Genomic DNA, 17,647 nt, shown 5'->3' on the forward strand with positions numbered 1-17,647 from the left:
GAGCTCTAAGCATGCCAACAAGGTGGAAACACTGGAATGTAACAAAGACAAACACAACCTCACAGACATTCAGTCAACACCCAAAACTGTTAAGACTGCACCGCAAGAAGTTGCTTTATATATATCCCATGATGGATTAGGTTTTTTCAGAATAAATGCTAAATCAGAGCTTACCTCAAAAGATAACTTAAATGGCTTCTGCAAATTCCTGTGCTATACTACGTTATTGTATGTTGTATATAAATTAGGAAAATGGAGAAACACCCCTCCCTCCAATTCAACCTAATTTCAGGTGGCCAGTCCCATCTACTTAACTCTCTATTTTAAAATTTCATTCAATTTAGAAATAGGCTAAGTGATTACAAAAATGAGTACATTCTTCTATCTACCTAACCACAAATTAAGTTTTAATCAGACAAGTGACAATATTGCTTTCATTTAGTACACAATTGTCAGATTCAGATAAATTTATTGAAAAGGTTTATGTACTTGTTTTTACTATCTTTAAAGAAGTACCTGGCCTTCTAATTTAAAATATTTAATACTTATTCCTGAATATTAAAATATCCCCATTTTAAATTCTAGGAAGTATGTAAAGCACTAGAGGGTATCACTATAATTTAAAAATAAAATAGCATCTGCTCAGCTTTTAAAGACTTAAATAGTAAGCAAATTTTGAGCTCCCAGAGAAGCAACATGCTAGAAAGCAAAATGCCACATACCTTTGAATCTAACTTATAATTAAAACAATTGAGCATTATAAAATTATTTAATTTTAGGTTCTACAGACTGAAATTTGCAAAGCCAAAGTAGAGGAAAGAAAGTAAAAGAACATGTTAAAACACACACACACACAACAAAAACCTTTTTCGCATGCTACCATGCATTTGAAAAAATTTAAAATGGCATTTATAAAGTCACACACAGCTCAAACTTCAGTGCAATGGCCGTATCATCCAACACTTTGAGAACAGAACCATGCAAAGAGGAGCAACTGCTTATAAAAATGGTTATTCAGTATTTATTCTGCAATGCAAAGGTGACAGACTAAAATATAAAAAGGCTGTTATGGCTTAACATTTTTGTTGCAGATTAAATATGCAGCATCGAAAAATGGAAAGGTGTGGCTTCATCTCTGACCGGCAGAGTTAAAAAGAAAAATCTCTCCATTTTCCTTCATCATCATGGGATACACTGCTCAGGCAATCCAAATTAATAAAGACTTGCACTTTCATATGGACATAAGATCAAGTGTACCAGTTAGGTTTTCACATTCACAGTATAAGAAAATACACATGGAAGGAAAAGTAAAGGGTTAACTTAACAAGGATTTATTCACAGGAGTACAAGTAGAGAAAAATAACAGAAAGCTAAACAAATGAAATGAAAAGGATCCAAACCCACTTTCACTCTGTAGCTTTTGACTTGTACCCTGTGTGCGTCTGCCTAGGGCACGGAGGGCCACCAACATGCGCCAATACAGCGTAGGAACCCTGCATTACATCCGTGAACTTAAACATACCTGTAAGATCATGCTTTGAACAAAAAAAGGGGGAAAGCTTAGAAGGCATTATGTTGAGTGGGAATAAACATTGAAATATAGCAATCATTTTTCAACTTCTACAATTGTCTTTATGTGCCAACTAACATTTATGCAGCCTTTTACAGATCTTTTACCATGTAATTGAAACTTTAGAAGTTTTGATAAAATCACTAGTAGTATATAACCATGCAGAAAGCACATCACACTGACAGCACAGAGGCAAAGATTTTGCACAGGTATATCAGCTTTCCACATTGTGCAGGTTACACACAATACAATATCAATCTTATTCCTAACAGATCCTAAAGAGATACTTCAAGGCCTAGTTGTAAACTACAGTACTTTATATATCTATATTCTTAATAAAAATAAAATCCACAAATCTTAAAAAGGAATTTTAAATGCAGGGCTATATTGAATTGGTAAACTGCAACACAAACTGGCGCAGCATAGGTAAATGAATACCAGTCTCACTCTATGTGATGCAGGCATGCTACTTCCCCACTAATTTAAATTACTTTCAATCACTATGAGCCAGAATGCATGCCTGAATCTTAAACTGCACTTTAAAGTAACGCGTTGGCCTAGAAATTAAATCTAATGAAGTACAACCATCAAATTATATCCACTAATGTTTTAATGTAAAATTAAGATATCATCTTTAGTTATGATATGCCCAATCCCATTCATTTATTCCTCCCTCCCTGCCCAGCCCACAAAGGTAAAAGGAGTGACTCATTTGGCATTTCACAGGGTGCTTCATTGTTTAAATTTGTTTTGTTTTATTTCCAACGTTCTTTTGGGGGGTACCTTAAATTGTTAACTTTCAAGAACCTGCTTCTACTATGGGAAGGCAAGCTGATTTTAACTCAACTAGCTTTTTTGTGTAGTTCTTCATCAGCATGCAAAACAAGGCCCCATATGTGGGAAAGTTTATATAAAAAACTTTTTAAGAAAAAAAAAAAAACCTTCTTCACTGTTTGTAACCCCCATTCTTAAGATTTCTTTATTGTGCGCTATGGAATTTTCCCTCTTTCTTGTCCCTATGCATCATTTATATGGTTCTTGTTTTGGTACAATTCCCCATAAGATTCCAGAATGTACTGTTTTGTGAGTAGACTGAATTTTGTTTTGTTTTTTGCTTCTTCACATCCAGTGCAGAGTTGTAATTGGAGACAGATTTCCACCCACAAAGGCTCCAGATGTTAAAACATTTCCCAACATCGACTTAATACAGTGACGGCAACACCTCCCTCCCGCCCCTCCCAGTAGGGTTGGGATTGTACTGCATCCCCTACTGGTTTACCCTTCCCCCCTGTAAAGGGGAACATTTTCCCTGGGTGCAGAGGTTCCCTCAAGGTCTCCAACACTGAAGGACCTGGAAAAAACAAAACAAAAACACAAACTTTATCTCTAACATTTGTTTCTTTGCCATTGGAACATAAAATTAGTCAAACAGCAGTGCTACCTTTACCTATAAAGGAAATTAGAAATTGAGCAAATTGCTCAAGATCACTTGAGTCTCAATCATGCTGCACTCTTTCTTTCTTCTCCTATCCTCTCAATTGTTCTCTGAATCAGATCTGAAACAGGCCAAGTTGGGGACTTATACCTTGATAGGTAGCCTTTGTACAGATGAAGTAAGCCTTTGGTAATGCTATCAGTCTAATTCTTCATCTGTTATTGCCGGAGAGACCTCCATGGCAACTGGTATGTCTTACATAACAAGTCACTTTCTTCAAAATTAAACAGTACTATCTTTAGGACAAGCACTTTCTTTGCAGATAAGGATACAATTTTAATGAATTAAACACCAAAAGGCATCAGCTTCCTTTGGTTGTCTGCTTTTTAGTGTAGGCAATAAAAATGTGGGCTACAGAACATGAGGCTCAGAACACTCAGTAAATGTCCAAAAGTAAAATTAAACTACTGTTTTCTTGATGTTCCTACTTGGTTATCCTTTGAACCCTTTCATTTGGGTATCTTCTTTACTCTCAGGCATTTGATTTTCTTGATAAGGACTCTTTTCAATCTTAACACAATTTAATGGTTAAAAAAAGGACAGTAAGAAATTAGATAAAGATGATTACAATATGTAGTACCTAATAGTGGTCCATCTACTAAAAACTCTATTGCTCATTCAGGCTAAAATTTAGACATTTGTAAATATTCTTATGAATTCAGTGTTTAGTCCATTTGTAAAGAAATACAAGCAACCTCCTTTTCTGTTACGTCTGAAGAATGGAAGGAGTAGAAAAAGGCAAGAATCAAGATACTGATACTAAAGTAGAACAAAACATCTCAAAGACTGGAAACATTCCAGAGGCTGAAGTAGTCATTTTCACTAGTTTCCTGGTTAGATAAACACAAGACAACTCAAATCTCTTCAGGTTAAACAAGCAGCAAGAAAGAAAACTGCAATGTAAAAATGCAATTTAATTAGGTATACAACTATATTGGGCTTTCAGCCAAATTTGTCTCAATTCAAGTTCAAAAACTAACAAATGTTTTAAAACACCGGTTCACTACACTGTCTATCTGTGATCCTCACATTTCCTGAGCCAATTTAGTGTGCTAGGAAATATACTAAGTTCTGGTATTGCACATCATGTAATATATAACCTCCAACACAACTCAATGAGAGCTAAAGGGAAGAGATCAGAACTTGCTGATCTCTCGAGAACCTCAAGAAACAAGAGCCAAAGTGAATTTGCGCCTCTACCATCCCGAATTTAAAATCAATCTTCCAGAGACTATTTTAAAAACAGTCCTGGGCACACTGCAGGTGCTCATCTAAGTAACTGCAGCTTGTCATCTAAGTTAATGAAACTTGGTTTCAATTCCAAATGGATCTCTCTGAAACTCAGAATATCCAAAGATCTCAGAAATAGAAATTCACGCTTCAAAACTGAACTAAACAATTCTTACCCAACCACTGTAAATTCTGGTGTTACCTTGGGGGCAGAACAGATGAAACCATGTACAAGTCTAGCCACTGTACCAACATGAATTTCTTTTGCGATTGGGGGTGGGAGATACATGGGTACAACTCCTCCTGCTTGACGGTTCTTAAACTGCTCTAGCCTGCAACTTCAACCCAACATAACATGACATGACAGTATGTTGTGAGATTCCAGCCCTAAACTTCTTCATCCTGAATATTTCTAAACTTCTTACAACTTACCCCTAATATTTGGGACTGCAGCTTAAGTGTATTAGATTAAACACCATAAAAAGCTGCAAGACGCTCTTTTAAAGGAAGAGGAAACTGGTCAGAGAAACGCCTCCAATTTTCATCTCCAACTTGATTTTTAAATCCATGAAGGATCTGTAAATAATGAAATGTCATTATCAATAACAAAAAGAAACTCAGATCTGAATAGCTTCTGAAACCAAGCACTTTTGAGAAATTTAAAACTCTGAAATGTCCTGTAACGGATGCACTTTTCTTTCTCCCAGTCCTGGGGTTTGAACTCAAAGCCTGAGCACTGTCCCTGGCTTCTTTTGCTGAAGGCTAGCAACTCTACCACTTGAGCCACAGCACCGCTCAGGCCTTTGCTGTGTGTGAGGTACTCATGAATCTACCCCAGGGCTTCGTGCATGCTAGGCAAGCATTCTACCACTAAGCCCCATTTCCAGCCCACTCTTGCACTTTCTGGTAACATACAAAGGCTCACTAATTTCAGTACTAAGTGACTTAACTTGTTACTGTATTGTTTTCCTACTAGCTAAACGTGGACTAGAACGAGAAGGGGACACTGAAAAATCAAGATCTAGGGTCTATCCCTGTGGAGGACACAATTGGATTGACTGTTCAGCAGTTTCTTACATTCCCACTTTTAATCCACCATCCTGAGAACATATGCAACTTCCCTTAGGTGGAGTGAGACCATGTGAACCAGCAGTACTTACTGAAAAGTACTGATAGCATAATTGCTGGATCCTAGGGCTTAAGACCGATCATGTTCTTTACTAAGAACGAAGGTCACACAGTTTAGCAATGCTGATTTGAAGTTCCTTCAGAGTCTTCAACTAGGATTTTAACGGACTTTTATACTGATACATTGTAAAGACTTATTAATTACCTTACAGAACATGTCTCTCAGGTCATCTTTTGGGTTAATCCAGGATGCAACAGCATCACAAAAAAATATAAAATCCTGTAACAAACAAGAAACACAGATTAGTATCACATCTAACAAACTCAGTGAAAGATCTAGGTACATCTCTTAGCCAAAAATGAGAAAACATTAAAAATCATTAGGACATGCTGAGTTTTATAACAGAAGACGTACGTGTGTGTGTGTGTGTGTGTGTGTGTGTGTGTGTGTGTGTGTGTGTGTGTGTGTGTGTGTGTGTGTGTGTGTGTGTGTGTGTGTGTGTGTACGTGTACACTCATGTGCCCATCCTGGGGCTTGAACTCAGGGCCTGGGTGCTGTCCCTGAGCTTCTTTTGTCCAAGGCTAATTAACGCTCTACTACTCAAGGTACAGCTCCACTTCCGGCTTTTTGGTGCTTAACTAGACATAAGAGTCTCACGGACTTTCTTGCCTGGGCTGGCTTCATACTGTGACCCTCAGATCTCTGCCTCCTGAGTAGCTTGGATTAGAGGTGTGTGTCAGCTGTGCCCGCCCCAACAAGACTTTTATCACACAAGAACTACTGAACTTCTGGTGAATAGCCAAAATCACAGCACGAGTCAACTACATCATTAAACAACTAAAGCAACCATTTTGCCTAATTAAAAAAAATCATTAGTGTAGGCCAGTGTGGTGGGGTATGCCTGTAATCCCAGGTATGTGGGCACAACAGGGATCACAGTCTGAAGCCAGCTTTGGTAAGTCAGAGCAAGACCTGTTTTAAAGATTAAGAAAAAGCAAAAAGGGATGGAGGCATGACTCAAATGTTCGGGCACTTGACTAAGTAATAAGCACTGGGCCCAGTACCATCAAGTCCAGTACCATCAAAAAACTAGCTAAGGCCACAGCTGTAAGAAAAACTAGATATACCATTACCAACACCTAACCTAAACCACCAACATGAATGAAAACATTTACTCTGTTTATCTGTTAAATATTAACAACCCAACATTAAGCATTCAACATATTGATCAATTATTATATAAATAATTATTTAAGCAAACAAAATGCCATTTGCTTAAACTGTGTTTATTCAGACCACAAAGGATTAGGGTCTTTTTTTATTTTGATGGTACCAGAGTTTGAACTAAGGGAATCCTGCTTAAGGAGAAAGACAATACCATTTGTGTTGGTTACCCTCAAGATAAAGTTCATAGCCTGGCGCTGGTGGTTCACGCCAGTAATCCTAGCTACTCAGGAGGCTGAGATCTGAGGATTGTAGTTTGAAACCAGCCGGGGCAAGAAAGCACATGAGACTCTTATCTCCAATTAACTACCAGAAAATCAGAAGTAGTGCTGTGGCTCAAAGTGGTAGAGCATGCCAGCCTTGAGCTGAAGAGCTCAGAGACAGCGCCCAGGCTCAGAGTTCATGCCACACAACCAACAAGAACAACAACAACTTTATGCGTGGGCTGGTTTGAGCTTTGGCCTTCCTAGCTGTGCTTTCCTGTCAGTGGGATGACAGGCATGTCCCACTGAACCTAGCTACTGGTCGAGATGGAGTCTTGGGCTTATCTTCAACATTTGGGAAGCCTGACCTCTCCCTCACTTCTCCAACTTCAAGTAGCTAAGATTATAGGCCTAGCCCACTATACCTGGCCATATTAATAAGACTCTTTATATCTTTCAAATATCCAAATCTGACATTGCCTAAAATTGCTGGTTCTAAGTTAAAATGCTGCCCAAGTGCCAATGCCTCATGTCTGTAGTCTTGGCTACTTGGGAGACTGACAGGACTACTTAGGAGGCTGAAAGGATGGTAGTTAGAGGGCAGCCTAGGCAGAAAAGGTCTTAAGACCCCCTTTTTCAACCCAAAGCACGGCACAATGTTTCTAGCCTGTTATCCCCCAAGCTATGTGGGAGGCTGAGATTTCAAGGATCACAGTTCCAGGCTAGCCAGGCAGAAACTCTGAGATTCAGCCTCCATGTAAGGGAAGCTGGATGATGGGCAGATGGGTGTGGTGGTATGCACCTGTGAACCGTTACATGGGAAGCCTACAAACAGGCAGGTTACAGTTGCTGAACTGTGCACCAGTGAAAAACAGGGATGGAGGCATGGGTCAGCAGAATCACACTAGCCTAACAAGTATGAGCTCAAGCATAGCAGGAAAAAAAAAAAGGCATGCCACCAACCAACCAAAAAAGAATCCATGATCCCAGTCTGTGTTTTGTACACATATTATAGTTCAACAGGTCGTGTTTTGTCAACGGATCCAGATTTGACGGGACTTATAAATTTCTGTGGGCAAATAACTAAAATGTTGAAAGATGATGTGAACTTAGGAAACAAAACAAAAATGAATAAAAACTCCTCTTTTAAAAGTAAAGGAATTTCAATGGCTAACTCAGCATTACATTTTGCTCTAGTTTAATTTCTATCTCCAATTCAGAAACCAGTAGGCATAGATAGCAGGCATGCATGTAGAAAGTATTTAAGGTCCGAATGCAGATGAAAAAAAGGCCTTGGCTTAATTCAAACAAGAATCTAACCTTACTCTTCCAATGTGCTACTATGATTACATTTAATGGGAAAAAGATTTAGGATGTAATTAACAGGCATTGCCATTTCTAGATATTAAGAAATAGTTGTGTTGACGGGATGATTGCTGCTGAATAGTTCATTAAGGTATTCTAGTATTGCCATATAATGCAGGATATCCCAGCTTCCTAAGAACTTACATGTCATGTGGTTTTCTGTTTCTTAAGCATTTTTAAAATAGTTCTTGTACTACATCAAATCTAAGACATGGTTGTAAGAGGCATCATTTTACATACCGTTGAAATAAAAGTTCCATTAAATTGAAAAAAAAAACAAAACATTTTAAGCCAAGCATTGGTGGCTCACATCTGTAAGCCTAGCTATCTAGGAGGCTGAGATTTGAGAATCATGGTTCAAAGCCAGCCCAGGCAGAATAGTCCCTGTGAGATAATTTATCTCCAATTAACCACTCAAATACCGGACGTGACACTGTGGCTCAAATAATAGAATGCTAGCTGTGAGGAAAAAAAAAAAAAGCTCAGGGACAGTGCTCAGGCCCTAATAAGTTCACGACCAAGGACTAGCGCAACAAATGAACAAATAGATAAAATAAATGTAAGTAAATTAAATAAAATTAAAATTCTTCAGTATTTCTGGCCATAAAATATTTCTTCTTCTAGAATTTTATTATTCTACACATTCTAAACTAAGAACAAAATTTAGTGAAGAACTTACTTGGATTACGCCACTGGGATTCACACTGATCATGGTACAAATCCCTCGGAATGCTGAATCCTTTTCTTCATTGTCTCTTATGTTTCTTAAAGAGGTACACCTATTAAATTATAAAACCGAGTTTAGTATTTAAGTAAAAAGCAGACTGAATTACAATATTAACAGACAGTATTTAATGGAATAGGCACCACAGTATAATGATTATATTAAAGAGGTTTTAGGAAGCTTAACTTTCCACTTTTCATACTTCCTGTATGTTGGGCCCATCTTATCTCAATATAGTTGAAACAGTAAAAAGCCACATTTTCTTTAGAGACTACATCTATAAAATAGACAACTGATTTGACTCCCTCATTTAAACTATTAATGAGCCTGAGCCAAGAAAAGTAAATTGCCAAATTAGTTTTAAAAATTGCATACAACTTGTATTCCATTAAACACTAAAAATGGTTTGAATTAAGATCATCAATTGAAAGAAGGAGAACATAGGATATACTGCCACAATATAAACTATTACTATACAACTTATGGTGTAGATGTTTAACTCTGACATTAACAAGCAAATAAGATTTTATACATAAATTTAAACATATATTTAATGCAATCCATGTTTCCAAATTAATTCTAAAACAAAAACGTAATGCAAAAACCTAAATTTATAATATTTGCATGCATCTTAATTTTTCTGGTGGATATTTAAATGCTTTATGTATACTCAAGCTTTTTAACACAGCAAGCATGTGACAATCTTATCCCATGCATCAATTAGTCGTTAGCCACAACATAAAATAAATATACATGACGATGCTACTGAAAAACCTCACAAACCTGATAGGACAAGATTAGTCACATGGTTGGCAATGATTAAGGATTGTGATTTTTGTAACCAACTGAAAATATATCTAAAAGTGAGATAGAGAAAGAAAGAGTGAAGAAAAATGAATTAAAAAAAAAGATTGAATAATACACACCAGGGTCTTATAAACTGCTGTAGCATGGGGGCCACCTCTTGAGGACAAACGTAACCAAGACGACCAATTGTTATTGCTAAGGTAACGCAATCACGGTTATACACCACCAAACGCCAACCAAGACATGAGCAAATGAGGGGGAAGGAGAAAAAATAAAGAAAAAACAACAAATAACTCAGAAACAGAAACCAACAGAATTTGTGTATGATAATAAACATAAGATTTCACCAGTGCTGTTTATTACCACCCCCTAATATAAGGGGCAGCAACATATATGGCATACTCTTGGAAAAAGAAAAACAAAAGGAATAAAAAAACTCTAAAGATTGAGAGAACACCAAAAACCATGAATTGCTTTTCTTGCTCATTCAAACGTTAAATGTTCAAAAAACATTAAATGTTCAAAACAATGATATAAGGAATGGATTTAGAGAGTCTTCATTTAAAGCAGCCAAAATCTCAGAATTTAATATGAATTTATTACAAATTTACATTTCCCAGAATTATCAATAAATGTGATTTGTGAATTACTTGTTTAAACACTCATATATCTCTGTAGCTATAACAGTTCAGAATTATTTCCCTACATGTTTTTTTTTTTTTGTAATGATTTTCTTCCTTGAAAATTTTCTAAGGAAGTTAAACTTAATGTTAAGTTAATTTTTCACAAACAAACCAGTGGACACTTGTCTCTTGATATCAATATCAACTGTAAAGATTTTTAATTATTTAGAGTACCCACTGAATAGATTGAAAATTGCTATGCTAATTACATCAGATCCCATCCTGACAAATCTGATAACTTATCTAATTGTCCACTAATTTCAAACCACTTCAAACTATGTGAAATAAAATAATAAAGGAAATTGAGACAGTCCACTCTCATGACATGTGATATGTGGACCATAGGAAAAAGTTTTTTTTTTTAATACTATTAAAGGCATAGCACAAAATAGACAAAAACACATTGTATCAACTGCACATTAACTTGGTTTTTGAAATTTTTGAAGTGGACAAGCATATATTCACCATCAAAATTCTGGAAATCCTTAAATTTATGAAGAGCTAAAACAATTCCACTCAGAACTGCATTCTGCAATTCAAAGGTACATACATATAAATACATTTATACACAACGGGGAGGAGGAGGAGGGAGGGAACAAACAGAAAACAAACCATGAGGTGCTTTAATGGTGTTCTCTCAAAAACTTACAAGTTAACCTTTCATAAAAAAAGGTGGGGGTGGGAGTAAAGAAAAATGTTTTAAGGATTACTGGAAGCAAACTACACAGATAATACTAAAATTCAGCAGATTCATATGAAGCAAGAGAAAGAAAACCTAGGTTCAAAAGACACAAACTATGCAACAATCTCATTAAACAAGCAAGTATGAACAATCCAATGAAACATGCGAGAAAGCAGGTGATGGTCCATTGAAAAAGTTCAGTGCAGGATATACTAATTAGAAAAAGAAGAACAGCATACTACAGAATTGGCTTTATGAAGTACTGTAATAATGGCAATTAAAGTGCTAGCACCCATAATGGTTTTAATAAAAAAACAAAAGCCCATTCTTTTGGGTAAGCAATAAAGAAAACAGTATTTTATGTACCCATGTTATAAAAGTGATCTAATAAATCCCAAGTGTTTCTCAATCTGATTCAATATACCAAGTGGTAGGGCATTGTCAACTTAGTATATACTCATACTAGGAGTATAATCTTATAAATAAAGCCAATTTTTAAAAGCAGCATTAACAATTTCACTAGCAGATATCCCACAAAAAACTTTTATATACAATACACTCAACATTTATTTGCAGTTATGCATTCACATTTAAAGATAAATAGGAAGGTTTCTTTAGGTTCAGTAATTTTATAACAGCAAGTGTCTCTAATCTGAATGTCATGTATAGGTACTGTATTATACAGAGATAAAAATCTGGTAAGATTTCAAAACCATTTCATATAGACTTTCATATTTTTCAGCAGGAAAACCCAATTCACTTTGTGTACCCATACAGACAATCAGTCAGAGAACTGTTTCATAATTAAAAGACTTCCTTCCATACCAGTAAACATGATCAATTTTAAATCACGTTAGGATAAACTCTATAATTTAAAAATACCAAATTAAAATGTCTCTAAGGAAACTAAGTTTCTTATTTGGAAAGCCTTAATAATCTTTGTCCAGTAGTTGGCAAGACCCTGACTGACTATGAATAAATGACTCAAAATTATCTTAGAAAATAAAAAGATGTAGCTGAATGAACAGAAAACATAAATCTTTCATCATTAGCAACAATCAAGGGAAGGTGGAAAGAAGAGGACTCAATTACACCTAAATGTTTTCTATAGTATGGAAGGTACTCTTTAATATCAACATGCTCTCCATAAATGCAAAAGAGAAACAAGCCTCCTAGATAAGTTCCCAATTGCAGGAAATTTGATGAGACATAGGCCACTGTTAGCCAATCAGTCATTGAATTACAATGTATTTTTGGCCAAATTTATATAGACTAAAACACTTAATATTTCTCACTTCCCAGTTATTCTCTCATATGCTTCAATAGTTGTCATAGCTGGAATCCATTTTAGGAAGGATTTAAAAACATCAGAATGGGGAGAAAAGTGTTTTTCTGATATTTCTATAAACTAGTCATGATATATAGCTAAAATAATTCATTAGTGAAAATCCAAAGTAAATAAATAAGCAGTTGGGTTTGTTAAAGCTAGCTTTGCTTTGGTTTCTCTACGCATCTTAATTTAAAAATTGTACGGCAACTGATTTTCTTTCACCATAACAGTTCAGTCATATGGTACCTGTGTTCTCTAACAACGTCTTTGGTGTGTTGGGTCTGTTAATGATTTCTACAAGCTGGTGCAACACCATAGGAATATAAGGCTGCATCTCTATACCTAGATCATCCCACAAAAAGAGAAATAAAAGAGAAAAATTCAATGTTAAAACATTACTAACGTATTTTGCTTCTATTAACAGTGACATAGTCATATATACACATAATTTTTTAAATACAAAAAAAAAAAGAATGTTATCAACTTTATCACTTAAGTATTTGTACTCTTGGAGGGGGGGGGGGAATCTTACCCATTTGAATGGAGATTTCTCCAATTGCCCATGTGGCATTGTTGCAAACTGAAATGAACTCTGGATTTAGGTTGGTTCCCAATATTGGCATGAAATCAGCTAAGAAAAAAAGAATTAAAACAATGTATGACATTGTAACTATTATTCTACTGAACTTCAAAGAAATCTACTAGGAATAAATAATAAATTTTATTCAAAAATTAAGCACTGCAGTACCATTATAAACCTATGAGGGCTTGGGTATGGTTCAAGTGGAAGGAAGAGTGTGAGGCCCTGAATGTAAATTTCCATATCAAGCTGGGCCTGGCTCAAGTGGCAGAGTGCTAGCCTTGAGCTGAAGGCTCGAAGTTCAAGCCCCACAACCAACTAAAAAACAAAACGATCCCTCCCCCGCAAAAAACCCCACCTCATCAATATAATAAAAAAACAAAGAAAAGCCAACAGACTGGGAAAAGATCTTTATCAGCAGTACATTCAACAAAGGTCTAATATCCAAAATATATAAGGAGCTCAACAAACTAACCCTCCCAAAACGAATAAACTAATCACTAAATGGGCAAAGGAGGTAAGAAGACACTAGTCAGAAAAAGAGTTAAGAAGCAGGGTGCCGGTGGCTTATGCCTATAATCCTAGTTAGGAAGTTGAGATCTGAGGTTCAGTTCAAAGCTTGCCTGTGCAGAAAAGTAAGAGACTTTTATCCCAAGTAACCTCTCAAAACCTGAAGTGGTACAGTAGCTTAAGTGGTAGAGCCCTAGCCTTGAGCACAAAGAGGCTCAGGGCTAGCACCCAGGCCCTGAGGACAAGCCCTACAATCTACAAAACAAACAAACAAAAAGAATGGCACAGAAACATGTGACAAAATGCTCACCACCCCTGTCTATAAAGGAAATGCAAATCAAAACAACTCTGAGATTACAACGCCGATTAGACTGGCCAACATCAAGAATTCCAACAAATGTTCCAGGGGATGTGAGAAAAAAGGAACACTACTGCACTGTTGGTACAACCACCGGAAAGCAGTCTGGAGGTTCCTTCAAAAACTAAACATAGCTGCACCACTGCTAGGTATCTACCCAGAACATCACAAGCCGGATACCATAAAGACACTTGTATATACATGTTCACTGCTATACTGTTCACAATAACCAAGTTATGGAATAGACCAAGTGCCTTACAATAGATGAGTGGATCCAAAAACATGTGGTACCTACACACAATGGAATCTTAGACAGCATTAGCAAGAATAAGTCATCTGCAGGGACATGGGTGGACCTAGAACAAATGTGAAGTGAGCCAAGCTCAGAGGCACAAATTGCTTATTGTTTCTCACACGCTGAAGCTAGATCTAAAATACACTGGGATATGATAAATTATACAGGATTCTAGGCATTTACACAGTGAGACCGAAGGAGGATATTTTTAGTAGAGGAACACAAAGGCACAATGCCTATATGCATCTGATCACATAAAATATTATTTATGGAAATCAACCCCAGGAAATGTAACCAGGATTTCTTTTTCTTTGTTGCTCTTCTTGTTTTCTTTCTGTCTTGTTTATTTGTCTAGCTGTCTTTGGGAGGGTGAGGAGAAGCACAGAAATAGAGGGAGACAAAGAGTGAACAAATGCAGCAGTAGTATTCATTAGACACTATGTTAAAATGAACTACAACTTGTGGGCAGGGATGGTAGGGAAAAACTGGGAGAGAGCAGGTAAAAGGTGACATTGTTCAAAAAGAAATGTACTCATTACGACTTAAGTAAAACTGTTGTATAACTGTAACCTCCCTGTATACCATCTTTATAATAATTAGAGGCAAATGTGTATGCCTTTTGACAGTACAGTGGTTTGATCCCACGACCTCTACCGCTTGAGCTAGGCACCTATCCCTTTTTGCTTTCCTTAGTGTTTGAACAGGGTCAGTGTTTTTGCTCGAACTGTCTTATACTATGCTCATCCTATTTACACACTTCCCGTGTTGCTGGAAATAACAATGTATATCAAAACACATATAGCTTACTGGTTCAGATAGGGTGTTGCTAACTTTTGCCCGGTTGGCTTTGAACTTCAATTTGCTTGATCCCTAGTTCCCAAGAAGTTGGGATTATAGTCTCCAGCCTACATTCCTTGCTTGAAAAAAGTATTTTAAAAGGGCTTGGTAACATCAATTATAAACTGAATGAGGAGTATCTCACCAAATTTTTACATAGAGCAGATCAGTAAATACAAATTTTGGTATACTTTAGGTATCTTTACAAATTAAAGAAATTGAATTTCCGTCAAAACTACATTTTTTTAAAACACAGTAAAACATTTAAAAAAGTCTTGGTCCTTAGTTTTAAAGTAATGTTCGCTCCAGCACTCATTCTGCAGTCTCTAAATTTAACTTTCTATTAACCAGGTGTTGGAGGTGCTCACCTGTGATCTTAGCTACTCAGGAGGTCGAGGTGTGAGGATCATAGTTCAAAGCCAGCACGAGCAGGAAAGTCCAATTAATCACAGAACAAGGTCAAAGTTGCACTGTGGCCCAAATGGAAGAGTGCTAGCTTTGAGCAAAAAGGAGCTCATGGATAGCATACTGGCTCAGAGTTCAAGCCCCAGGGTCAACAAGAAAAAAGAAATGAGGTCTTACAAGAAAATGTTTCCTAACCAGGTAAGGCTAGAAAAATGTGCACAAACCTGGGCTATCTTGTCACAGCCGAAAGAACTCAGAAGCCAACCTGATTTACAACAGCTATTACTACCAGTATGGTAAGTTGAGCGTCTTTAGTGATGCTCACTGCAAACATTAACCTCTGAAACACAAAAGATACCTCTGCATGAGGCTAGAAAATCACCTTGTCTTTTTTTTTTTTTCTTCCCCGGGCCTTGGACTCAGGGCCTGAGCACTGTCCTTGGCTTCTTTTTGCTCAAGGCTAGCACTCTGCTCTTGAGCCACAGTACCACTTCTGGCCTTTTCTATATATGTGGTGCTGAGGAATCGAACCCAGGGCTTCATGTATGTGAGGCGCGCACTCTTGCCACTAGGCCATGTTCCCAGCCCCAACTTGTCTTTTTTTTTAAAGTCTGGTAAATAACCAGAAAGAAGCACTTGGTCATTCTGTATCTTATATGATTTATACCTCAGGGTAACAACATCAATATGCAAAATTACTTGCCTTAAGTATTCTCTCTCTCTTTTTTTTTTTTTTGGCCAGTCCTGGGCCTTGGACTCAGGGCCTGAGCACTGTCCCTGGCTTCTTCCCGCTCAAGGCTAGCACTCTGCTACTTGAGCCACAGCGCCGCTTCTGGCCGTTTTCTGTATATGTGGTGCTGGGGAATCGAACCTAGGGCCTCGTGTATCCGAGGCAGGCACTCTTGCCACTAGGCTATATCCCCAGCCCCAAGTATTCTCTTAAATGAACTGAGAGTCCTATAACACTTAAGCTTCAGTAATTAGGGGGTTGCTATGGTCTGACTCCTAAACTCTTAAGTTTTATGGCATCATTAACACTGTTGTCTCCACAGTAAGTTTTTGATGAAAGGATGAAGATCACCAGGGCCCCGTGTGTGCCCCACTTGCCATGTGATGCCTTCTACCATGTTAGGAAGCAGGAAGAACAACTTCACCAGAGTGGCCCCTGACTTGCCCGCCTCCAAACCATAAACCAAGTAACTTTCTGTTGTTTCTAATTTACCTGGTCTGTGGTATTCTGTTAAAGTGTAAGAAGCAGACCACAAACATGGATTTAGGCTGCGTTTCTCTCCATCTTTGTAATAGTAGTTTGGGTGACATTTGTTTGTTATGAGTAAAAGGATACATTCTAGGGTTTCCAGCTCATATACTACAGGATCGGCAACATACTTTCCCCACTACTTGTTGGATATTAGCAGCACTTCCTCTATGTCAAATAGAATGTCTCCAGACATTGGCAAATATTTCTGAGTGCAAAACTGCCTCCAGTTATGAACTACTAATCCAGACAATAATCATGACTAGTAATATTAAAATAAATAAATGAGTGAATAAAGAAAGAGGACTAAATAATCACTATGTACCACTTTAACAAAGTACACTAAACTACCAGTGATGACACAACAGCTGTAATTCCAACTCTAAAAGTAGGCAGAGATGAGAAAAATGGAGATTCAGGCCTAGCCTGGGCAAAAATGTTAGTGAGACCCCATTAAAAAAAAACACAAGCCTGGTGTGGTGTTCAAATGCCTAATTCCAGCTCTATGGATGGCAAAGGTAAGGTTGCTGGTGCAGCTAGGCAAAAGCACAACAACCTATTCCGAGCAAAAAGAGATGGAGACAGAGATGGCTCAGGTGGTAGAGTGGCTTCCTATTAATTATAAAGGCCAGGAGTTCAAACGCCAGTGCCAGAAAAATTAAAAAAGTATACAAAAATAAGCTATAATTCTTTAACACCCCAGATGCAATCAGTAAACTTCCAGATTATGGGAAACCTTTAGGAAAAAGAATACTGACTAGTAAAAACCAAGTATTAGTAAGACATGTACAGAAATACTAAGATGCTCTTTTTGCCTGGATTTATTTGTTTTGTTTTTGTTGCCAGTCCTGGGGCGTGGACTCAGGGCCTGAGCACTGTCCCTGGCTTCTTTTTGCTCAAGGCTAGCACTCTACCTCTTGAGCCACAGTGCCACTTCTGGCTTTTTTCTATATATGTGGTAC

At 37.2% G+C, this 17,647-nt stretch overlaps 1 protein-coding gene across 2 annotated transcripts in view; it reads right to left on the reverse strand.

The window, feature by feature from the left end:
- Window positions 1-1,315: 1,315 nt before the first annotated feature.
- Window positions 1,316-17,647, reverse strand: part of Tnpo1 (transportin 1) — an 85,281-nt gene continuing 68,949 nt past the window's right edge. For both annotated transcript variants that reach the window (XM_048368497.1, XM_048368498.1), the window contains exons 19-25: window positions 12,975-13,073; window positions 12,689-12,784; window positions 9,867-9,942; window positions 8,896-8,995; window positions 5,629-5,703; window positions 4,728-4,871; window positions 1,316-2,921 (exon numbers count right to left, since the gene is read on the reverse strand). In XM_048368497.1, coding sequence (XP_048224454.1) covers window positions 4,764-4,871; window positions 5,629-5,703; window positions 8,896-8,995; window positions 9,867-9,942; window positions 12,689-12,784; window positions 12,975-13,073 — 554 coding nt within the window. In that variant the 3' untranslated portion in view covers window positions 1,316-2,921; window positions 4,728-4,763. The remainder of the gene's footprint in view (window positions 2,922-4,727; window positions 4,872-5,628; window positions 5,704-8,895; window positions 8,996-9,866; window positions 9,943-12,688; window positions 12,785-12,974; window positions 13,074-17,647) is intronic.

Source organism: Perognathus longimembris, chromosome 19 (genome assembly GCF_023159225.1).
Source record: "Perognathus longimembris pacificus isolate PPM17 chromosome 19, ASM2315922v1, whole genome shotgun sequence".
Classification (NCBI taxonomy): Eukaryota; Metazoa; Chordata; class Mammalia; order Rodentia; family Heteromyidae; genus Perognathus; species Perognathus longimembris.